General features: G+C 37.3%; 1 protein-coding gene across 1 annotated transcript; it reads right to left on the reverse strand.

Annotated features, from left to right (window-relative positions):
• Positions 1-323: 323 nt before the first annotated feature.
• On the reverse strand, positions 324-25,114 carry LOC126175454 (7SK snRNA methylphosphate capping enzyme-like). Its single transcript, XM_049922257.1, has 6 exons — positions 24,543-25,114; positions 23,716-24,052; positions 22,753-23,415; positions 9,824-10,217; positions 9,042-9,260; positions 324-1,296 (listed from the first exon to the last, which is right to left on the reverse strand). Exons 2-6 carry the CDS (start codon positions 24,048-24,050, stop codon positions 601-603), a joined length of 2,307 nt encoding a protein of 768 aa, XP_049778214.1. The 5' UTR covers positions 24,051-24,052; positions 24,543-25,114; the 3' UTR covers positions 324-600.
• Positions 25,115-25,202: the final 88 nt, after the last annotated feature.

Genomic DNA, 25,202 nt, shown 5'->3' on the forward strand with positions numbered 1-25,202 from the left:
TAAAGAATTACATATAACATAATGGACTGGAACATTTCATGCAGCAGTCAAATAAGTGAGAAATACTACCTATTAATGTCCCCAAGAGGGGCATTAAAAAAATGACACATTATTGTACAGGAAATACGTGACACGGAAAACAAAACAAGACAATGACAGGACAAAAGTCACCGGGACAGTATATACCAAATTAATTTTATATCTTGATAAAATAAGGTAGTTTCAACACTGTTCAATATATTACAAGAAATATGCAACAAAATCAGTTTTTGAAAAATAAATGTTTCATATAAGCACATATGTGTTAAATATATTTATATCTCACACTTTACAAAGAACAAACTTATTAAAGCTTACAGCAAGCAACTGTTAACAACAATACAATATTTTCTACAAACTGTTCTTGGTCTTTTTACAAATGTATTGTATAAAGCAGAAAATTATCTCTTGACACTTTTACTAAATGCCTCAGTCTTAACTGATAATAAAAGCATACACTCTTACTAATAATATGAGTTATTCAATAAAAGTGTGCCAGAATAACAAAACATAAAAACAATTTCAGTGCAATTTCAACATTTATTATCAATGCAGCTTCATCTATCTGGCCTTGCCCCTCTCTCGTTCTACATCCGAATTTGAGCAAGAAGGTGAAGAACCCGAACAAGAAGAAGTACTACTGCTAGTGCTTGTTGCAGTGGCATTACTACTGTTATCACTACTTCTTGTATGAACACTGTCTGCATTTTCACAAACGGAATCCTGATAAACAACAGTATTTTCTTTAGAAACTTCTGTTATCACAGACAGCTCCATCTGAGATGCAACACTGTCTACAACACCAGAATCATAATCAAATGACTCAGCTCCTAAAGTTACATCACTATGCTCACACACTTTGGCTGTATTGGGGCTGTCAGCAGCCAAGTCATGGGAACTGGCAATGTCTGTACTTGGTTCACACTTCCCCACTTCCATTGATGTTTGTTGCTCTGTTTCTACAGTCTTCTCTTCTCCAGTCTCTTCGCTCAAAGTTGTAACACTGGCATAAACTGGTTTTCTACTTCTGCTTGAAGCCATCTGATGCGATGGTGTTGTACCAGTGCTCACCACTGAATGACAGGGCGAGTGCTCACCCTTTGTAAAGAGCTGAATTGGTCTTTGAAAACCTTTAGAGCTATGTACGGGTGTATCAATAACTTCACACTTTGAAAAACCAACTTCCGAAGAAAGCAAATATTGTGTGAATTTATGAGGAAAAAACTCAATACTTTTGAAGTTTCTGAAAATAGTTTCCTGTTAAAAGAAGCACAGACAAAATATGTTAAAGTATTGGCATTATAGACTATGTATCACAATAATAATTACTATTTTACTACACTATAAAATGTTTTATTTTATATGTAAAACAACTTTGAATGCTGATTTGAAGAACCTCATAGCCTCACAGTATTACTAGCATTAAAACTAGCTATCACATTAGTTTTATTTCAGAAATGCTACTGACCAATAAATGATGCTAAATCATAAAATAACATGAGACACTTAGTATGGCTCACAAAACTCTTCCATTATTTACAACCAACAGCTACATATCGTTCGGAAATAGCATTGTCCTTAGAAAATATAAGTTTTCACATTTTAGTACTATTCTTTCCCTCTTTTCATATTTTATGGGTGCAAATGAATGAAAACTAAGTACCATAGATATTGAAGATGTATTTCAGGCAGAAGTTTGATTTTCCATATCTTTAAAATAGCACACTTGAGCTTCATCTGATCAAAAGCATGTTCAAATGATTTAGACAATGAAGGTGGTGAATAGTGGACAAAGCAGTGTGTGTGAAATTGCGTGACTGATGATAACGTGGAGCTCGTACTACCAGGGAAAAGAAAAATGAAGGGGGGTGGAGGAATTATTTCTGTCAGATATGAGGGTTGTAATATACCCAAATACATTCTTCTTTTCAGCTGACTGTGTCACTGAATGCAGTTCTCAGACGAGGCTAGAAGCAATGGTAGCTGGCAATATGAACAGTTTGGGGCGTTAGTTGCAGATGTTTGGAGTGTAACTGACACCAGTCAAAATGAAACCAAAAGAATTTTGCAGTCATTGGCTTCACAAGTCTGTGCTAATGTTTTTACAAGCAGAGGTAACTTCATAAGAGTGAAAGCTGAAACAAGTCTGTAATCACTAAAAGTAATTGCAGAAATTTAATTTCATTCATCACATTTCATTTTTCAAGAAAGCCTGCAACCAAATCATTCATGATTTAAATAATGAAAACTGCACCAGTTCTTGTAAGTAAGTTCATTATTTAAATTGTGAATTGCAGAAATAATAACAAAAATTGAAACTATTCAGTAGAATTCTTGAAAGTCAATAATATTAGCTGAAATCACTGGTTTTTGGATGTCATTTTTCACATGCTTTTTTCAAGAACACCAAGAAGAAAGTCACAGGCTTGCTGAAATTGGAAAACTGAACTGAAAGATTTGACAAACTTCTTATACAGGTCACTGCTCTGCCATACATTTTAATGTTCTGAAATGCCACAGACCACTGAGATAAGAATACCTAGGAAGAGGGACTCATCTATTCACAACTAGACTTCAGACCTGGAAAAATGAGTAATAATACAATCCTAAATGTAGCATTTCACCAAATACTGCTTCAGGTGAAAGGGGATAACATAATTTACTTTTACCAACCTTAAATCAATGTACAACACACCAATCTCAGGATGATTTTCACTTAACATGGTGAGTTAACAAGAGAACACTGAATTACATCCTTGGTTGGCATTTTCCTATAGAAACTGAGACTGTGTATCATTTCAAGGTGAAGAAAGTTTTCTGGTACTGGATAACACCTATATTATCAGCCAATGCAAAACCCAAGCTAGACACATTAATTTTGAAATGACATGGTGGCTTTCGAATTCTATGAAGGCTAAAGAGAAACTGATGCAGATTACAGATTAACTCTGCCTTGGTTATGCAAGTTCCTGAAGTGAAGCATTAGTAAGACATAGGTCTGCACTTTTTCAACAGGGAAGCAGACATGCCCAATGGCAACATCACATTGCACAGATGACTCTTCAACTACCACTCCAGCAACACCAAAGAAAATTTTGATCATGAAAAAGATGTGCAGGATATGAGAGACTCATCAGTGTGCAGTGAACATCAGTTAAGACAATGTGACACACAGCACAGGGGCATTGCATTAAACATTGCAGTGAGACGGGATCATTTAGACTGGTGTGTCAGTCAGCGTAAATATGTCACCTGATTGGATGACACACGTTTCTTGTTACACCAGGTCAATGGCTGGGTCCATGCATGCCATCATCCAGGCAAATAGCTGCTTGAAACATGTACCATGATCTGGACACAAGCTGGTGGGACCACTATTATGCCATGGAGGGGGGTGGGGGAGACACTCAACTGGGCATTCATGTGACATGTGAAGGTATCACCACACATCTTCCAGATGACTATAGTGGTTTAAGGAGCACGACAGTGTACTCATGATGTTTTGACCTCACTGATTCTAGATATGATATCAATTTTTCTCTATCTGCTCTAGGTTTTTACATCGGTGTTTTTTCTACAGGGTATATACGGGGACAAGGAAAAAAAGTTCCCGGATATCCCGTTTAAAAAATATGCTTTTTCCCGGGCGAAAATACACTTTTTCTGTTCTAAGTGACAGTAGGTTTTCCATAGATTTTCCCTCGGAACTGTAAAGCTTATCAATCCTATGAATGGTTAACGTTTTATACAATCGCATAGAACTTCCCGGAAAAAAAGAAAAGAAAAGACGGGGCAAAGAAGTTTTGGAGAGAAAAAAAAAGAGAAGTTTTGGAAAGACCTTGGATTTGCAGTAAAATATACGTTGCATATTTTCGTATTACGAAAGTATAAATGCGAATTGCACCAAACACAGGGCTTTAGTTTCCGGAGCGTTGAAACCGAGGTTGCGATGTTCTTTTGTAAGCGAGTCATATCTGAGGCCACGAGATCTCGTCAGCCGATGACAGCAGCTATTCAGAGCATATGACACGTGTTATAGTCAGCCAATAGCAAGATCACTGGTTACATGGCGCGAACACGCAAGAGGAAAAGTTAACGGTTTACATTAACGTACACAGTACCGTATATCTACAAGAAAAGCTAAGCTTTCACATATGATAGTCTCTAAGATTAACACGCTACAACAGAACCTAAGCTTTCACATGTAATATTGATCTTTTTTTGCGTGTGCTATACTTTAAGACACATCACACAAATGTGCTAGAAAAAGTTAAAATTATGACATAAATGTCTCTGCTCCAAATTATTGTAAGTGGCTGGTCCTCAAACTGTTCAGTTTCGAACGCTCTGTGATTTAGATATCCATCCCACTTTCTCACACTTAACACAATTCATCTTGCATAAAAAGAAATTTACTTTGAAAGTAACGCTTTTCTAACTACCGTTCGTAATACTATCCGGAGATTGTTAGAAATAGGTTCGATTTACCAGTTGCCAGAGAGCGCCAGAAAACAGGCATTATTGTGGGTGTGCAACTGCAGTGGTGTAGGAAGCCCGTATGTTCGTGTGTATAAAGCACTAAGAGAGCTTACATTACACCATAAAAGAAACAGTGCATCAGAGGATACTCCAAAGAGCATCGGAATTTCGTAAACCATACTAAAATGTACAATTCGGCTTGAAGTGCAAATTGGCTTTTTCCAGATTCACAATGAAGTAGGTCGCATCTGATAGTTTTTCAGTGTGGTTTTTGGGGTGTAAATTTTCTTGGAGTACCAGTACTCTACGATATCATTTTTGGTTCTTTATTACGGCATAATGCCATATATGGCAGAAGAAGATAACGTGCACTTGAAATTGCACTTGAAATTCAGCGAACAGTTGGAACTAGCCAATACTGTAGAATGAAACACTTCGTTTCAAATAAAATGATTGCCTCAGCGGAAAGATTAATAAAGCCAAATTTCTTTAGCAAACTTGCAAAAATAACTTCACTGTTCTGCAAATGCTTGACTGCTACTAACTTGGAAACAAAATAAAATCAAAAAACTGAAATTAATAATATATTTTTGCCCTCCGTAATTATGTGAATGTATTTTAATTCGCTTGATAGCTCCCGGCCACAGAAATCCGTTTTGTTTTCATTTGACATGGGAGCTGTACACGAAGAGAAGCAGCGAAATCACTTAACGTTAACACGGCTAACGTGGAGGTTAACCTCCTCCCCACTACAACTCAGACAACTGTGCAAGCATGAATCTGGCAGATAGGGCGCATGAGAAAAATTTTTATCGTTTGCATCTGGCTGCTTGCTGCTACTACTGATACAGCTAACAGCCAAACTTCAAGTAGCGGGAGAAGGTACTGCTTAATACGCGAGTCAAATGAGCATGCGCAACAGACCGCTGGCAATTGGTCAAACGAACCTAATGTGAACAGTTGTGACGTCATGCTCATAGCAAGCAGTTTATTGTTACGAAGAAATACAGTCTGCGCCCTACGGCATTTGACATATTTTTGCTATTTGCAGACGCTTGTGCGTGCACGGTTTTTTGTTGTAAATTGCACGTTTATATTTTTTTCCCTCTCGTTTATATTTTATTGTTGCAGTATCATTCTACAGTAGCAGGATATAATAACATTCTTTGCTAGAGAATCTATTCTGCAGTCAAAATTACAAAAATTTAACTGAAAGCTAAAACAATGAAAAATTCCCGGAATTCCGAAAAATTCCCAGGTTTCTTCCGGATGAAAAAATTCCCAGGTTTTTCCCGGATTTCCCAGTTGTCCCGGGTCGTATATACCCTGTTCCAACAATCAGTTCTATATAAAATGTGCAGTTCTGAATCATATACACAAGGATTGGTTCCTGCTTATTTGCCTTATTGTCAGTCTGCCGTCCAACTCGAGGAAAATTCAACAGGAGGAAGCATTTGGTAAGTTAAGTGAACTTCAATACATGAATTCTTGCCACACAAGGTAGAATCAGGCTGGCCTCTTGTAATACATGTATGTAGAAAAGAGTTGTTACGAAGTTAACCTAAAATTGTACTGCAGTGCAGATTATTTTATTTGTGATGTTGAATAGAAATAAAATGAGGCCAAGCAGAAGAAGTTATACAAATTATCCTGATGTGTTTTGCTACATATTTGAAGGACACATGTTGAAAGACAACAGGAAACTGTTAGTTACTTTGTAAAGAGAGCTTATCTTGCTGTCAGGCTTTATGATCACGATAAAACTTGGCAATACATTAGTTCTACAAAACTCGTACAAAACAATTGCAACAATGGAGTATCGGAAAAAGAAAACATCCGAGATCTGGTGTAGCAGTGGTCCGGAGAGGACCAAAACCGCTTTGATGAGTTATTTATGTCTAGTGAAATTTACTGGAATCAATCTAAACAACCATAGCAAGTGGACTTATCTTGATTTAGTGTCTGCGAGGTGCCCAATACTTCACTCAGAGGAAGTGACTGATCCCAATGTTTCACCAGCTACCACAGCGAGAAGGAAGGAAGGAAGGAAGATTACAGTTTAACATACTGTTGACAGTGTGGTCATTAGACATGGCACACAAGCTCTGATTACAAGAGGAAGGGGAAGAAAATTGGCTATACCCTTTTTGAAGGAACCGTCCCTGCATTTACCTGGAATAATTTTGGGAATTTATGGAAAACTTAATCTGGATGGCAGGATGGGTCTCTGATGACCAGTATTGTGTCTCTGACACTAATGGAGGTGACTGATGAGGGAATGCCATCAATTCCTCAATGTTTCAACCAGAAAGAGATGAATGACCTCGCCAAAGATCTCAACCTGTCAAAAGAAGCTTCTGAATTACTAGCTTCCAGGTTGAATGACAAAAATTTACTAGTACAAGGAACCAAAATTATCTTTTACTATACAAGGAGAGAGTGACTGCAACCCTTCTCTCAAAGACAGTTCTGTATTTTATCACAAAATTGGATAGCTCCTGGAAAAAATGGGGCTTCTGGATATTTTCAAGATGATTGGCACCTATTTATTGACAATTCAAAGCAAAATTTGGAATGTGCCATACACAACAGGAACCAATATGGCTAAACACCAATTGCTCGCTCAACAAAAATAAAAGAACATGACATTAGAGTTTTGGTCTTGGAGAAGATCATGTATCACAAACATCAATGAGTGGTTTGTATGGACTTAAGAATGGTAAATTTTCTCCTTGAACAGCAAAGGGACCACACCAGATATCCTATCCATGCTCCTTGTGTCTCTAGGATAGCAGAGACAAAAAACACCACTGGTTACTCAGTTTTCCTGAAAGTTTAGGCGACACCATTGTGGCAGAAGGTGAGAGGTTTCACCATGATATGAAAACTATGGAGGACTGCTACCAAGGAAAATGTGATGCAAACATGATGACAGATTACTACAAGAGTTTGAGATAGGATTGTTTCAAAATACATTCTAAGAGTGACACTGAAAAGAAGCTTCCAAAGTGTTCAGTGACTAGTTGGTTTCATCAACAACTTATTCCTTTATTTGTGTGTATAGTAATATCTGCCTAATATGGTGAAATTATGTCTTTTTTAATTTGGTCCATGGGTTTAATTTAAAAGTGCAATGTATTTCAATAAAATGTTACGGCTTAGAAACCTGAGCTCCTAGGCAAAAACTAATGCCATATTTGAATGCACGGCATCAAATTCATGCAAAATCAACTTCAAATGCCCTGGCATCAAAACAACTGTTGGCCTTTGTTATACACACAAATCTTCCTCATGAATCAGTGTATCAGCTATTAGCGGAAACTGTATCAAAATCCCTACAACAGTTTTACATTAGCGTTCACCTATAGACAGAAAAATGTTGCAGGAGATTTTCATTTGCAAAACATAGTGAAACACTAATTAAAAGTTGGCAATGAAAAAGGACTGGAATATTTAGAGATATATGTTACAGCTACAAGAGACACACAGAACAGGAATAGTTTCCAGACAGAATATTCAACTGAAAACTAATCAAGTAAGCCCTAGATGGAGCTTCAGAAAATACCAACACATGATAAAACAGAAAAAAATACAGTTATATACAGAGAAAAAAATTCACAGATTTTTAATTTATCACATTTTTCGAAACGTATCTCCAACCTTTTTCCCTCATGAAACCTTCCAGAGAGTAGTGTGTATGTTGCAGTGCTAAGAAATGAATGGTTTTTAATGAGACGAATTATTTCAGGACTCATCAGCAGTTAGTTTACTGGACAGCCAGCGCCAATGCACACAGGGGAAAGGAAATATGTAAAATCAAGTTTTTAAAATTCCTCAGTGTTCATTTTGACCAGAACTTTAAATGGAAATCATAATATTACATAGATTATCAAATGTTTTGACAGCATTTTCTGTAAGTGTAATTACTGCTTTTCATGGCGAAAACACCAGAGAAATGTTTCACTTTGAACACCTCCATTCATTCATTAATGTCACATGGAAAAATTTTCTCAGATAATTCTACACAAAACACATTTAAAAAGCTAGGTACGCTAATAGCAACCTAATGATATTTATTCTCTCATGAAGTTTGTTGTGATGAAACAGGCACAATTCAAGAACACAGTAGCATTCATAAATTTAACACTAGCATCAGAATTGTCTCAACTATCCACAATTTACCATTAATATTCCACAGAAAAGAGCAAGGATGCAGCAACACACTTCACCACCTCCCTAGCAAAGTACAGATGCAGCCAGACACTGAACAGTTTTTAAAACAAACTGAAGTAATTTCTGTAACACGTACCCCACAGATGGGTATTTGGATACACAACACCAGTGTTTGATTGGGTATGTTTATTAAAGTTTACTTGTAGATTAAGAAAAAAGTAAAAATTCAGTTACGTAAATGGCCAGTATGCAGCAATATTTTTGCCGAGACAATGTATACTACTTGTAAGCCTACTGGCATGTACTCACTGTCACTAATCTGAAATAATTTTACGAATTACTGAACATACCGTAAGTGCCTTCTTTTTCTTGTAAGAATCCCAGGACTGAGCCTCAAGTATCAAATGTCCACCAGGTCTTAACTGAGCAAACATGCGCCTGAATGCCTGGCGAAGTCCAGCATCTCCCCAATTAAGATGAATCCACTTTGTGACACTCAAACACAGAATGACATCAAATTGTGGCTGTTCTGTGCCTAATAATGCCTCTGATTCCAATACATAATTTCCCTGCAAATAAAGAGAAACAGCTACACAATCCAGAAAAAAAAGGTTATAAATGCATATTCTAAAGTTACAAGGAGACAAAATATTGGTCCTTACCACCAGCACATAAAATTCCATGTACTTCTGACAGAAACATTTAAAAATAGCAAAAAAGGAACAACGCCTAGCATTTGGAATTATTTCCTCAGACAGAAAGATGAACAGGTTGACAGAGATAGAAAAAACAGAGCATTTCGCCCAAACCTCAGACTTTGGAGGTTGGGTGGAGGGCGATCCACCCATCGTGCAACCCAACCAACGTGACAACAAGTGGAGACAAAGATGAAGCCAAGTACCAGCAAGTCCATTTATGTCTGTGAATTTAACAAACTTTTGCATATACACTTCATTTTTATTCGTATAATGTATATTAAAACGTGCAATAGCTTTCCCTGCACCAACTTCAAGACTCTAATTAAAGAGGTAGAGAAAGCAGCAGTTGCACCACCGCTGCACAGGAATGAACTCAACTAAGTGCTTGAAGTAATAATCATTACAGTAAAGAAGTTTTAGAAAGTAGTTATTACCTGTACAAATGACACATTGTGAGGAAATTTCTTGCGCACCGATGGACTTTCTCCTTTTGTGAAGCCAGGCACATCCACTGGGCCATACAAAATAGGCATTGAAATGGGGAAAAACCTATTTGGTGGACAATCGGACATCATTCTATCCCCTGGAGGAGATTCAGCACAATTCACATAATGACGCACATTTTTACGTGCGATTTCAACTAATTTCCTATCAATGTCAATGCCAACAACACTACGTGCACCAAGGTCACGTGCCACCATAAGTGTCACATGGCCTATGTTGCACCCAATATCCAAGACATCCTTATCTTGAAATAGCTCTGGCCTCTGCATGAAACATTTTAATCTTGAGTCCTCCTCATGCATTGGATTTCGATAGCCATAATACCTGTAAATAACAAATGACAGTGTAATTTGCAAATTAACAGGTACTGCGCATAAATTAAGTCTGCTACAAATTTGATATTATGGAGCCATTCTACAGAAAGACATATGTAAGTAAAGAACAAGTAAAGAGTTAACTAAGAACAGTTATCAATAAGCTCTCAAACAATAACATTTCAAAAGTGGCATATAGGCACACTAGTGTCATTACCAGCACTTAAATTTAGTACTGAACAGAATTGCATAAGTGTGTACTACATGCATTCCCAACATGACACACTAACAGTAAAATCTGGAACTCCCTACTAATGTCACACTGCTTTATTGCTTTGTGACTGAGAAGTACACACAATACCAAAATGTGACATTAGCTCCCCCTCTACAGGAAAAATTAAATCACTGAATACCAGTGATAACTAATCACTCAGATGTAAATATAACTGATATGAGAACCACACGTGTGTGTGCATGCATAAGTCTTTCTCCTACTCTGGATCTTCTACCTTGCTCCTGTCCCTTCTCACCATTTTGTGTGTATCTCAACATCCCATAACTTACCTCTGCATGTATTTACTTTTTTTTTTGTTTTACCCCAGCGTGATCTTTCCCAACCACCTCCCATCCCAACTCATACCTCTCCCTCATTCAAACCCCCTTTATTTTCCCGGAAGACTCTGTGCAAAACATGAACATCATTCAGTCTTTTATATGTATCTCTGCAGTGATTATTGCCTCTTCTATTTAGTAAGTAGCAACCTACACATACAAATTATATTCTATGCTGGATTTTATATTAATGAAAACTACACAATATCAACCCCACACAGCCATGTAACATATACGCTATGGACTGTTCAATGCCTGGTCAAAAAAGGCATATAGCTGTTACCACTAATCATAAGCTGAAAGAGGAGGCGGGGTAGAGGGGGGAGGGACTCCATTAACCACTCTGTAAACAGATTGAAGAATGTATTCCTACTTACTTACTAACTGGAGGAGGAAATTCAACATTACACATGGAAAACACCAGTCATCTTATGAGCACAGAACATGCAGCAAGGCAAGTAGAGCTACTTATGTCCCTGAATAAAACATGTTTAGTTGAACAGGAGTATTCGTGAAACCTCACTGCCAACAGCATGTCCACACAAACTGTGATGAAAAGGTTCACCCATACGTTTGTACATCGCAAAATATCTCATTTAAACCTATAATATTTTCTCTGCTGGTTAAACATCCTGAAAAGTCTGGATGACTTAAGGAAAAAACAGTCTTCTACAGCCATACATGGTTAGCTTTCTAGAGTAGTTCTCTCTGACATCATCAAAATGTGAGTCACATTACCTAAGAGTTTTAGGTCTCATCAGATTATTATCACTTGGAAATCTCTCCCACTTGACCCAAAGTAAATATGACAAGATGGACTTTTTCATATCACTTAAGAATTCTAGTGTCATGACTATTTGAAATGGATTGGTTCAATTTACCAAGTTTGTATGACACAAAAAGAAAGAAATGAGATTAGGACTTAACATCCCATCAATGACAAGGCCATTAGAGATGAAACTCAGGCTTAGATTGGTTAAGTAAATGTGATGTGCTCTTCCAAAGGAACCAGCCTGGCTGCTGTCTTAATGAATTTAGTGAAATCACTGTATTCAGTGCCGCAGCAAATGATGTTTACTCTTTTTCCCTTTTTAGTCCAAAGCCCACTTGTCACACCCTTAGCACATCATCATCTTCTATTTCACCATTCTTTGTCCTGTAAGCTACTTGTTTCCGTAAAGCATACCAGTCATCAATTCGAAGACTGTTTTGAACACCACAGTGTTCTATTAGGCATGGTCCTTTTGGAGGTGGTACACCATTGCCTTCCTCCAACCTTTGAACTGATTACCCAGCCAAGCACTTACTTCCTCCATCCATCTTTTTGTTTTTCTCTATCTCATTTCATTCTCTTCACAAAAGATTAGTTTCCAAGTTTTTTGTAGCTTCTGCTCTAGTAACCTCATCATGTCATATACCAACATAGCTGCTTTTCCCTACAGACTGAAACAGGAGGTTGCCCTTTTTTAATTTCAGTCTTCTATTAACATCTGTTGTTCTAATTTTAATCCATGAAGTCACTCCAACAGCATCGTCTCTGAAATACCATTTTCTATGCTGCTTACTCTTGCTTTATTTTTTATTTTTATTTTATTTTTTTTAAATTCAGACACCATTGTTATGATCCATACGTGGTGTATTCCACAAATAACTTAAAAATGTGAATCTTGTCTTTATTCTGATGTTAGAAGTAGGTAAACCCCATTATTATTACAATCCTTTTACAATTGGCAGATCCTTCTTCAGGGAGAAAACAGGTCTAGGTTGGGGTAGGTCACTCAGACTCCAAGCTGAGAGAAATTCACCTACTGTGAGAATGTGACGAGATGGTGATGAAGATGGAGGTGTCAGAATGTGAGTGAGTCCCTCTCGTCTTGGGGCTCTGTAATCTACACTCTCTTTCTTTCCTAAAGAAGGGACAATAGTTCTGAAAGCTAAACAAGAGTTTTTCCTGCTTTTAAATGTATATTTACAGTACTTTGAGTTGTTCCTTATATAGATAAGTATTGTCCAGCCATTCTGTCTCCTTGTAGTTGTACAGTTTTCTAAGGCATCTCTATCAAGGCAGATTTTGGCTTACTTGTCATGGTTTTTTTCTAGTCTAACTTCATGGAGAACACCTTTTCCATCCATATGCCTCTGCATTTAGAGTAACTCCCAGTATCTAAACTCCAAAACATTTATTTCACCTATATTCTTACCAGTCTTTCCCTATATGCCTAATTACAAAATATATTGTCCTTTTCCTCATGTTTATATCCTTGCATATTTTTCTATCAGTTTCCTTCATATACATTAACTATCTTCTCATTCTTCAGCTAGGATAATCAACTTGCCTATAAACATGAAATTATGAAGATTTATTTCTCCAGGCTGTACAATTCTTTGACTACACATTCTGAACCAATTTTCTATTTCCCACTGTAATGTGTTTTAGTAACATTTATAAAATAGAAACACCTGGTCAGAGGCCCTTATGTACTGGGAAGTGACATGAATCCCTCAGCAGGTTTTAATTCTATTTGTACTGTATTTAATAAGATTTTCAAAGTTGTATGTGTTTTCAATGTATACCTTTAACTCCATTGCTGCCAACACATTTACTTATTAGTACACTATTATATACTTTCTTGAAGCTGACAAATACCAAGTGGATCTCTTTTGCATACTTTTTTTTTTTTTTCTTTCTGTTAGTTGTTTAAGGATAAACAGATTAGCCACACAGGATCTTCAAGTTCTCTTGTTTGTACTTAAACTCTCCCCCACAACATATGTTCCACACAATCTAGTTGACAAAGCACTTACACTCATTCCAGCACAATTTATACATATTTTTTCTGCCTCCTCCTGTAGAGCTAAAACCAGCACATTTTCTTTCTGACAAGGTTCCTCATTTCCACATTTTGTATACAAATTAACTAGAACCTCTAATGCTATGGGCACATATTTGTAAAGCTCAACAAGTATGCCTCCTGGGCCTAGAAGTTCGTTATTCTTCACCCCCTTTAATGCTCCTCCAATTTCTTTCACTGTAAACACGTGATGGTGCTCTTTAACGGCTTCCAATTTGTAATTGCAGTCTTTTTACTCTATCCTCCTTTCTGTCAACAGGTCTTCATAGTAATGTTTCCACTTATGGATGTCTTTTGAATAAATTGTCGTCTGTCTTGTTTGTTCTCAAATTCCTTAACATTTTTGATGAAACAATTGATCACGATTCACCTGACACTGTATAAATTTCATAAAAATTCTTATTCCACGTGGCATTCTAGTTTCTTCACAGTTAACAGTACCTTCCACAAACCTGTCTGTGTTTCATGTCCACAGCTGCTAACCACCAAAAGTTCAAATCTTTCTTATCTTTAACTAATCTCCATGATTTATTATGTCAATTAGTGTTTCTTACCCATTAACTTTCTCTAGAGCTTTCTAAGAGCATTCTATTTGCTGTAGATACCCTTTTAACATTCTACACAATTCACTTGTGAAGCTATCGAGCAGTCGTGCGATTCTTTCTGCTAATCTCAAATGGTGGAGGAATTTAGCTGATTCATGCAAAGTTTTCCAAGTATTATTTATCTTCTTTTCCTTGTCCTGAACATTTACTTGTGATATCCTTTGAGTCTTCTATTTAAGGGGTTACCAAGTCAGCAAACATAACCAGAAATATTAACTCTTCTGCCTACAATGGTACGTCAGCCAAAGTACTGGAATCTTGTTCCCTCTTAGTAGCACCAGCCTTGGGTTACACTGAATGGCTCTTCAAAAACTGCAATGTTTGCAGATGACACAAGTGTAGTAATAAAGCACCTTAACACATTCATACCAGATACAGCCAGGAGAATAATGGAATAGGTTTTTGTAACTATCAAAACTATGTAGAAGAGTTACTTAATACATGAAAACACAATGAACATATTGCCCCTGTATTGTCGCAAAATAACTTCAAAGTTGTGGCAGAACTGGCAGCCACACATCACCATCAACATTAGTGCTCACTACAAGGTCAGATGAGAGAGGCTCAGTTGCAACAGAATGTTGCAAAACACCATGTTGAACATACAGATCTAAGACTTTTTTAAAAATTCTCACCACTCATAAAATTCTCAAATCACAGACTTTTTGCAACCAGAGATATTACACTGGCAGTACTAAAAAACCAGGACTGTCCAGGTTAATTCTGGACATATGGCGAGCCTATGTCTGACAATCTTCTGGTGCACTAAAATTAGGTTGAAAAGTATTTATACTATTGATGATCCCAGTAAGAATATTGCATAAAGCTCATGACAGTGTCTTGCAGAAGCCATTCCAGGGACCTAGGGATTCATAAACTACATGCCAATGTACTGCATGTGCTTCACAGTTGTACTAGAGGTTAATAACAACAGTGAATTTAGGATGAATTCAAGCATGAAAACTCCAGGTAGGAACAAAAGCAATGTAGAAAAAGATATACAGCTACTTACCCTATAGATAACACTAAGTTGCAGACAGACTCACTTAAAAGACGCTTGCACATAAGATTTTAGCCACTGCCTTTGTCGGAAAAAAGAGAAACACACACCATTCATTCACACCAGCAAGCACACCTCACACACATGCAAGGCAGCTAACTCCAGCATCTTACGATGAATTTAGCAGCCGTAACACTAGATGTGAAAGTGATTCCCACATATGTCACGCATCCTTCGCTAGATTAAGAATGAAATGGTGTGTGTCTCTCTTTTACTGATGAAGGCTGTGGCCAAAAGCTATTTGTAAGTGTCTTAATTGTGCCTATCTGCAACCTGGTATGTCTTCTTTACAGTAAGTAGGAATCTGTCTTTTCCTACATTGTTAAGTTTAATGTTCAGATGTAAAAGTTTATAACAGTTGTCAGTGGGCATCAGGCAGGAAACTGAAAAGCCCCAGATTCAAAGTAACCCCAATATTTGTCTTAGACACACCGTTACTGTGTCAGTAAATAGACAATTGATGCAAATTCTTTACAGATGAATGGAAAAACTGAGAGAAGCCGACCTCGGGGAAGATCAGTTTGGATTCCGTAGAAATGTTGGAACACATGAGGCAATACTGACCCTACGACTTATCTTAGAAAAAAGATTAAGGAAATGCGAATCTACGTTCTAGCATTTGTAGACTTAGAGAAAGCTTTTGACAATGTTGATTGGAATACTCTCTTTCAAAATCTGAAGGTGGCAGGGGTAAAGTAAATGGAGCGAAAGGCTATTTACAATTTGTACAGAAAGCAGATGGCAGTTATAAGAGTCGAGGGGCATGAAAGGGAAGCAGTGGTTGGGAAGAGAGCGAGACAGGGTTGTAGCCTCTCCCCAATGTTATTCAATCTGTATATTGAGCAAGCAGTAAAGGAAATAAAAGAAAAATTCGGAGTAGGTATTAAAATCCATGGAGAAGAAATAAAAGCTATGAGGTTCGCCGATGACATTGTAATTCTGTCAGAGACAGCAAAGGACTTGGAAGAGCAGTTGAACAGAATGGACAGTGTCTTGAAAGGAGCATATAAGATGAATATCAACAAAAGCAAAACAAGGATAATGGAATGTAGTCGAATTAAGTCTGGTGATGCTGAGGGAATTAGATTAGGAAATGAGACACTTAAAGTAGTAAAGGAGTTTTGCTATTTGGGGAGCAAAATAATTGATGATGGTCGAAGTAGAGAGGATATAAAATGTAGACTGGCAATGGCAAGGAAAGCGTTTCTGAAGAAGAAAAATTTGTTAATATTGAGTATAGATTTAAATGTCAGGAAGTCGTTTCTGAAAGTATTTGTATGGAGTGTAGCCATGTATGGAAGTGAAACGTGGACGATACACAGTTTAGACAAGAAGAGAATAGAAGCTTTCGAAATGTGGTGCTACAGAAGAATGCTGAAGATTAGATGGGTAGATCACATAACTAATGAGAAGGTATTGAATAGAATTGGGGAGAAGAGGAGCTTATGGCACAACTTGACTAGAAGAAGGGATCGGTTGCTAGGACATGTTCTGAGACATTGAGGGATCACCAATTTAGTATTGGAGGGCACTGTGGAGAGTAAAAATCGTAGAGGGAAACCAAGAGATCAGTACACTAAGCAGATTCAGAAGGATGTAGGTTACAGTAGGTACTGGGAGATGAAGAAGCTTGCAGAGGATAGAGTAACTTGGAGCTACATCAAACCAGTCTCAGGACTGAAGACCACAGCAACAGTGATCTGTATGAAACGCAAGATAAAAACAGCAGCAGTATTGTATGGGAAGAGCACCAATGGCTTTTTTCCCCTTAAAATAAGCTGCTTTTTGCCTAACATAAATATATACATATGAGGAATCTAGAAGTAATTACCATAATTATGAGCGAGTATGTTAGTGCTAGTTATAATTTATTGTTGGATTGCTCTGCAACAATGGCCAGGACTGGTTGTTTCTACATCTTAACATTGAACTTTACTTGTACCGTATTTCTGAAGGCTCTCTTTCATGGTACGATTTCCAGAACACATTGCTTGAATGAATAAATTAAAAAGAAATTTGTGCCTTTGACCAATAAAGAAATCTGATCCATAACTTCCACCTTTCTTAATCTTAATCTATGATTAGCTTTTACCTCTTTGTTAATTATGTCTATTTGTACTTACGAATCCTCATACCTAAATAATCCATATAAAATTTTCCATGAAACTGTTGGCATGTCTCAATGTCACCCTATTTTCAAATCAGACTTCTTCCCTATATTGTCCTACTATGAAGTCAATTTTTCCTTTTCCCCACTCTTCCATTAAAGTCTTCAAAAACCAGTATTTAGAGTTACAATACAAGAGTTATTCAGAAATTAAGGTCCAAACTGCCGTAGGTAATCTAATGTACCATGAATGCTGAAATGTGCATACACACCAACTCCTGACATGCCATCTTCATGAAATGACCCCATTTGCATTGGTATTGTTGCAGTGTGCTGTTGCAGTGTGCTGTTTACAGTGTCAGTACAAAATGTTTAAAACAAATGATCAGCCTGCCAACTGTGAAGTACTGTCAGCGAGTCAGTTTTTGATGGCAAGAAAAATCGCAACAGCGGAAATTCATAGACAGATAAGTAAGTTGTATGTTCACAATCTGGTGAGCGACAGCGAAGTGCATAAGCAGATGAGAGCTTTCAAGGACAGATAGCAAACTGTCCATGATGAACCATGATCAGGCCACCCAAGGTGATCTCAGAAGTTTTGGGCAAAGTTGTGGGCGAAAAGATTCTTGAAGACCAAACAATTTTCACTTGCTTGACTACCTAGAAAAGTTTCATGGCAGCAATCGCTTTGCAAAAGATGACAAGGTGAAAGCAGCAGTTAAAGAATGGTTATCCTCACACAAATGGCACATGTCTATGACAGGATATCAAGAAACAGGATAGTGTCATCTGGTTCCACAATAGAAGGAGATCTAATAAGTCACCTCCAAAGAAAAACAATCAAACTTCTACACAGTACATTTGACGCAAAATCTGTTGGGAGACTTTGACCATGAGCTGCTGCACCACAATGACTTTAAGGACTTCCAAAGATCCACATAGAGGGCATTCCACTGTGTCCTAAAGTTTGCAATACAGGAATTGCAACATACAGCTAGGCCAAACACCTGACCACTCTCCAGACCCCATCTCTACGAAAGGCTAATGTCACATCCACAATTCCATTCAGTGTGTACATCTCCAAGAACTTCACCTCAAACATAGTAACCTGTGGGTGAACTATGTAGAGTAGTCCTTGACCAGGGTATCACTGAAGGTATCTTGTCTCCAACGATGCTGAAGACACTTACTACATACAGGTGGCTCAGGTATACAAATATCAAATTATCCTCAGTTGAGATTGTGTGGTGAAGCATTACGACAAACTCTAAAAATCTTCATAGTATTTGTCGGTTTTAATGTTGCTGTACAAGGTTATGTTATTTCAAATAATTATGTAAACACTCATATTACTGAAGGAATTCTGGGGGTCAAGGGAACCATCTGCTTTGATCCACAATGTATGTATGTAGTGTTGTGTGGCGTCATTGTGGCACTGTGTCTTTGAGTCATGTCATGTTTGGAGATGGCGTGATATTGATACATTTTTTGGAAGTTTATGAGTTTATGTTAGGTGTGAGTAGCGTCGCGTGTTTTTTGTGGACCGAAATGTAATAGTCTTTTCTTGTTTTTTGTTAAAGAGAGATGTTACAAACATATTTAATAATTAGTTACTCTAGGTTGCACTGGGCAATGATATGATTATGGCTATAAGTTTTTTGCAGCAGAATGTTTGATTGTCAACTACATGAGGTGTCATGCATAATGAGACTATGAAGTTGACTAGAGTTCCGGCTTCTCGGACTAGGGATCTGAACATGTGGCGGTGTCATTATAATATTTGGCAATCTGACAGGACACCTGGTTTAACAATCTATGTTGGCCTTTAGGGACATTGTTTTACTTGTGTATTATTTTTGTTATCATTCATCTTTGAAGAGTAGTTCTTTTGTTTTCTGAGGGTTTTTTTATGTGTGGATGGTTCCAGTTTTTGTTTGTTCTATTTCTTTGTGAGTGTTTGAGAGAGGGGGAACCTGGCTGTATTCATCGGTCTCTAAGGTTGGTAAGTTAGTTTTTCATTTTTTGTGCATTATTTATAGTTTGATTTGGTGCATAGCTTTTTGTTTGTATATTAATTGGTCAAGTGAATCTGAGAGTTTTTGTATCACTGGCTTCATCTTGTCTACACAAGTGAAGGGACTCTTGCACTACTGCATTTTTGGAGTTGTATGTGTTGGTTTTTTGGTATCAAGGGTTTCATTTGAGCTATATAAGTCAAGGAAAGTGTTGTAGCATTAAGTCATATGTTGAGAACTTTTTCTGCTTGATATTGTGGATAATATTTATTTCAGGATGGTACTGTTTTGTGTACTATCGTGTATGGCTTGGCCCCAGTCTAAAAACCCCTATCTTCCGTGGCTGTCCCAAAAGTTTTGTTTTACTGCTGGAGCGAAATATTCCTATGTCATTTTTATTTTTATTCACATGTGTGTGTAATGACATAATGGTAATCATATCATATATACAAGTACGGGTGTCTGCTATCTTGATGACACCATGGGTCGAAGCAGACAGGTGGAATCCGATACTTCCCTAATGCCAACAGGAACACTAACTTTCATGACAACAGGAACACTAACTTTCATTATAACAATGCCTTATTCAACTGCCAGCATTGCTTCTAAATTATCTGATAAAAACTTCACTTACGTCACTCTGTTTTAGCATTATTGAGTACCTGTGATTGGTTTAAGGGCAGAGAATCTGTTGTACATTTCCTTCCTCTACATGGGTGACAGGACTAACAGCCATACCCCATCATAAATAGCACAAAATGCCTCAAGAAGTAATGCATTATTTTATGTCTATTCCGCAATATAGCGTAGAAGTAAATGCTAATTGAAGTGTTTATATTGTTTTAATAATTGTCGTTAAGTAAGGTAAAGAAGTTAAGACATTTTACAAATGGCTTTACATATCACAATAACAAACAAGATACAGAGATTCAATGAAATCATTAAAGCATTAAGAATTAATACACAGTCTTGACCACAAAAAGTGGTAACTGGTTTCGTTCAGTTTTTATCATCTTCCGACCTGATACCTCGATGGTAGGCAGCGGTAGTGTACGGGGCAGGTGTTAAAACTCTTAACATCCATGAAGGAGTATCTATCTCACAAACGGATTTATGGAATTTGTGTATAAACAAAATAAAAGAGTAAAAATTGTGTTAACTGTGATACAACTGAGATTGATAAGTAGATGTTTTTTTAAGTTCCACGGGGGATACAAAAGAATTTAAACTTCATGTTGAAGAGTTTCAACAATATTTCGGGAGGATTTACTGGTACATGTCCAAAGACTTCAACACAAAATTCTTTTATGACTGGGAGTTAGAAGAGGGTACTATTTTAGCACAGAAAAGCATATTACAATTTGAACACTGCATTAGGCCGTATTTCATACATCCCAATCTGATGGCAGAGCAGGAAGAATTTAAAAAACCCAATTTAAGAAACCTAGCAGCAACATTTATCATTTTGCCATTAACACTGAACTATGAAGACCAAATTTTAACAGCTAGTCAAACAAAATTGATACTGATATGTAAGTCAGTTCACATAATATGTGGCTAAAACAATGTCTGAAAAAACCCAATGCTATGGGTCTCCCAAACTGCATGAACAAGTAATCCTTGTGATGAGTATAACACTTGTTCACTTACTGGAACTTCTGTGAGGTAGGGTTGAGAAAACCTACCATATAGAGGAGAAGTCAAGTCACAGACAGGCACAACAAAAATACTGCTATAATTCTGACCACTTTCTCTGGCTACTGGCCAATGGCTTGTGTGTGTGTGTGTGTGTGGGGGGGGGGGGGGGGGGGTTGCTTGTGTGTGTTTTCTACTCCAGAAGGTCTTTCAGAAGAAATCTTAAATGTATATCAGTCTTTTCATTGCAATTATCTGAGTCAATATATGCTTTATCTGGTGAGTAGCACTCTATCCTTTTCATAATGTTATTGGAATTCCATTTTTTCTTCTTTCCTGGGTCAATAACGATTATTTTCACATGATAAATGTGAAATGCATATGGGACAAAAATTTATTTTGTTCAGTTTTAATTAGGCAGACCTGAAGTGAGTTATCAACATATTACCTGCAACTGAGGACAACATAACAACAGAAGTTAAATGTTATGACACAAATTGTGTTAATTCTACCGTAAAGAACAGAACAGAAGGTGTTCTTTCTGCAGACAATTGCAATATGCAGTAGTTTGAGATAACCAATAAGAGTTTAGGAAAAAGGCAATGTATTATGACTGGTGGGCCATAAAGGTTTGTCTTAAATTGTCACTGTGAATACTTTGAATTTTTAACAACTTTTTTGAGTTTTAGGTTGTAGTGGCTGATTTGCAATGATTTCCGAGGTTTACATTAGATTTGAATACGACAGTTTGTGAGTCACCAAACCCAACCCGTGTGATGTCATATGCAGCTGATCTACTGCTACTGAAAGTTGGTATAGCGATTCAGAACATAGTCTGCAATTGGCACCTAGGTATGCCTCACTACCATGCACTGCAGCTTCAAGTGAGTATTATATGCCATGAAATTATTTTTACTGCTATAGAGAATATCTTGTGAACCATTTGGATTACAACTGCTGTTTTACTGAATATATTACACATTCCACTATTACATTCACATCAGGAACACCTGGTTTAAATCCACCCTGCAACATGTGTTGCTTGCCTGCAGTTCTCTTGCAATGTACCTATAACTAGCTGTTGTGATATCCCCTTGAGTTCCCGTCACATCTCACAGCAAGTGCTGCTGACATGACTCCATAAAATTCTTAATGTCCTTTTTTTAGATCATCATCTTTATTTTGTAATAATATATTTTATTCTTTTATGGAGAACACGCAGGAAGCAACATTCCTTACATTTATTGGTAAACGTTATCGTAACTTTAATTTTACGTCCTCTATCATCCAAGAAGGATTAAGATTCAGAATTAAATTATTTCAGTGACATTCAACTATGACGTAGTTACATACTGCAGACTGTTTACTATCAGTCACAGGTGCCAGAGAAATCATATAACTGTCATTTGGCCTGCAACGTATTCAATACCATTTACTTCAAACTTATTTTTAATGTTGCAGGCAGAGCAAAAACTGTGAATGTACGTGGTTTTTTAAGAAAAATACTGACAACTGAACACTACAAATATGACTTCAGCAGTCTTTAAGAGTGTTCTTACAAAGGCTAAACTTCCATCATAATAATATTACAGTGTACTACATCAATCACAACTTTAACATCAAAATACAATGTGAAACTGACTTTTGCTCAAGACATACCTTGTATAGTTTCCATACTGAAACCTTGCATCTTTTTCCCGAAAATTGGGACGTGCATCATTGCCACCTTTTTTCTGCTGATTCCCACCTGGGCGATTCCTGCACACAGCTCCTGAAGGATTGGTAATGCGATGACCATAAGGAAGAGGCCGCTTCCATGCTCCTGGCTGGGGTATAACAGGGCTCACTATTTTGTCTTTTGTGTGCTCCGTTTTGCGATTCCTCTTATCTTTTCCTGGCTCGTCTAAAGATTTCCGTATTTTCTTTTCTTTTGAAACTTCAGATGCGGCTGTTGGCTCTTTTGCATCATTATCCTCCACAGTTTGAACAATTTGTGTAGCTGATTCTATAACAACATCCTTCTCATTATCTTGGGTCTCTTCAACAGCTACAGCAGATTCAGCACCTCCAGAGACACCATTATCAACACTGTCATCTTTAGTTGAACCACCAGAAGATGAATTGCGTTTCTTTTTCCTGTTCCTAGACTTTCTGCCCTTCTTGGTTGGAGAAACAAGTTGCTGTTCATATTCTGCATCATCTGCACCCGATATTAAATTTAGTGGATCCCTTAAATTTGGCGGAATAATAACTTCAATTTCACCTTTCCGGTGATGGGGCGTTGGAAGTGGTGAAGACTTTGGTGTAACAGCATTCATGGCCCTGAACAAACAAAATTAGTAAATGTTTGAATTTTTATTTTTACACACACACACACACACACACACACACACACACACACACACACACACACACACACACACACAAAACAACAACAACTTGAGTTTGGTTCACTTCATTCTGTAGTGGCTACAAGTTTGTATCAGCTACCGCTATATGCCATTCATGGGCTCCTTTGACACTGACAAAGGCTTACTGTTTTGCTTTGCAAATAAGACTAATATTGCTTAATAATTCAAATGTGTCTTATGACCATTAAACCACGGTCAATGGTACACTTACTTGTTTATTTCTTCATCTTGCAGGCTGTTCAAATTCAAAGGATCTCTGATATTACCGCCGAGAAGAAACTTTGTCGGTGGTATTATACTGTCTTTTTTCCTTCTTTTATACGGCGGAAAAAATTTGCCGTTGCCTGCAATGAAACTCTGAGAACGCTTTCTTCCGAATTTGAATCTGGCTTCATTTTCATGCTTGCCCTTCTTAGTCGATGCATTTAAAGGAAATTTCTTATTGTTCATTTTTTCAGTTTCCTTTGCACAGCTTTTCGTCAAGGAAGTTTCTTTATCGTCAGTATTTTCCATTTTTACAGGTCTTTCAATCTGAGTATCTGACATTCCTGAAAAGTAATAGAAACAAATGGTAAACTACAATATTTGACACGTCGATATTATACAACGCTGAACTGTCAACTGTGAAGCAGCTCATTACTTGAGATAAAATGCAGGAATCGTTAGTTTCTTTAAAGCTGCTAGCATTATAGTGTTTATAATAACACCATTCATGGCCACGACCACATTTCTGCTAGGGACACCCCTTAGTGCACTTTATTAATCAAAATTTAAATCATTTCGTAACATAAACAAGTGTAAAATTATAATTCTTCAGCGTTGACAACTGTTTAACTAACGGAAAAACGCACTCTTTGTGTGAATCATGTCAATATCTGCACAACTAATGACAAATACTATGTTTGTGTTATTCCACGTGAGTTTGTGTACATCACAGCCTTCTGCAAGTCTGCGCATGCGCAGACACATATTCCTGCAGCTTACCTAGACATCTCAGGCTAGAACACAAATTTCTCTTATTTTCTATTCTATACCCACCTCTGTGACGTGAAATAATATCTTGAACGAATATAGCTTCCACTACCTCGTAATAAATTACACAGTGGTACTTTCAAAACCCAAAACATCCACTACTTCTGCGAAAAACTTCTGTAGCCGCCCGCATCTACGACGCAACACCACCATCAACGATGGCGATAGCAATAAGCTCACCTCATCCCCTCCACCGTTTTCTCTCAACCTAACAAAACAACGAAATGACTTACGTCCCTCATTAAACCAGACTGAACTCTTCAATGTCATCGAATATATGTAAATAAAACTGTTTTTCATGACTTTAAGCACCGTTGGCTCGATTACTTGAACACAACTGCCAAAATACGAAGATGATTGCAGCCTTTTTTTTAAGTATTAGTGTATTTAGGACTGCGGTCTCGTCATTAAATTATCCTGAGTAGGCGGTGTCATTTACCGTGCAAAATTTTCTCAAACAAAGCTTTTCCAAGTAACTGTAACAACCAGTACGAACTGGCTGTCAATTACGACCATCCCATTTTTGTATACATTCATTTTACTAAGATTATCGGTATATGCGAGCAATATACTAGTGTAATTAAATCCCTGCTATCCTGCTAGGCGTATTTGGAAAATGAAGAGATGTACAGCGCACAGACGTCAATACAGCAGAATATACGCAAA

Source organism: Schistocerca cancellata, chromosome 3, assembly GCF_023864275.1.
Source record: "Schistocerca cancellata isolate TAMUIC-IGC-003103 chromosome 3, iqSchCanc2.1, whole genome shotgun sequence".
Taxonomy (NCBI): domain Eukaryota; kingdom Metazoa; phylum Arthropoda; class Insecta; order Orthoptera; family Acrididae; genus Schistocerca; species Schistocerca cancellata.

Bases quoted from the DNA above. Each gene is read 5' to 3' on its own strand.
- LOC126175454 (XM_049922257.1), bottom strand. From the start codon at position 24,050: ATGTCAGATACTCAGATTGAAAGACCTGTAAAAATGGAAAATACTGAC. The intron at 10,218-22,752 runs GTATGTCTTGAG...TGTTATTTACAG, and splicing joins CAGTATGGAAACTATACAAG to GTATTATGGCTATCGAAATC. The intron at 1,297-9,041 runs GTATGTTCAGTA...TTCTTTTAACAG, and splicing joins AGAAAAAGAAGGCACTTACG to GAAACTATTTTCAGAAACTT.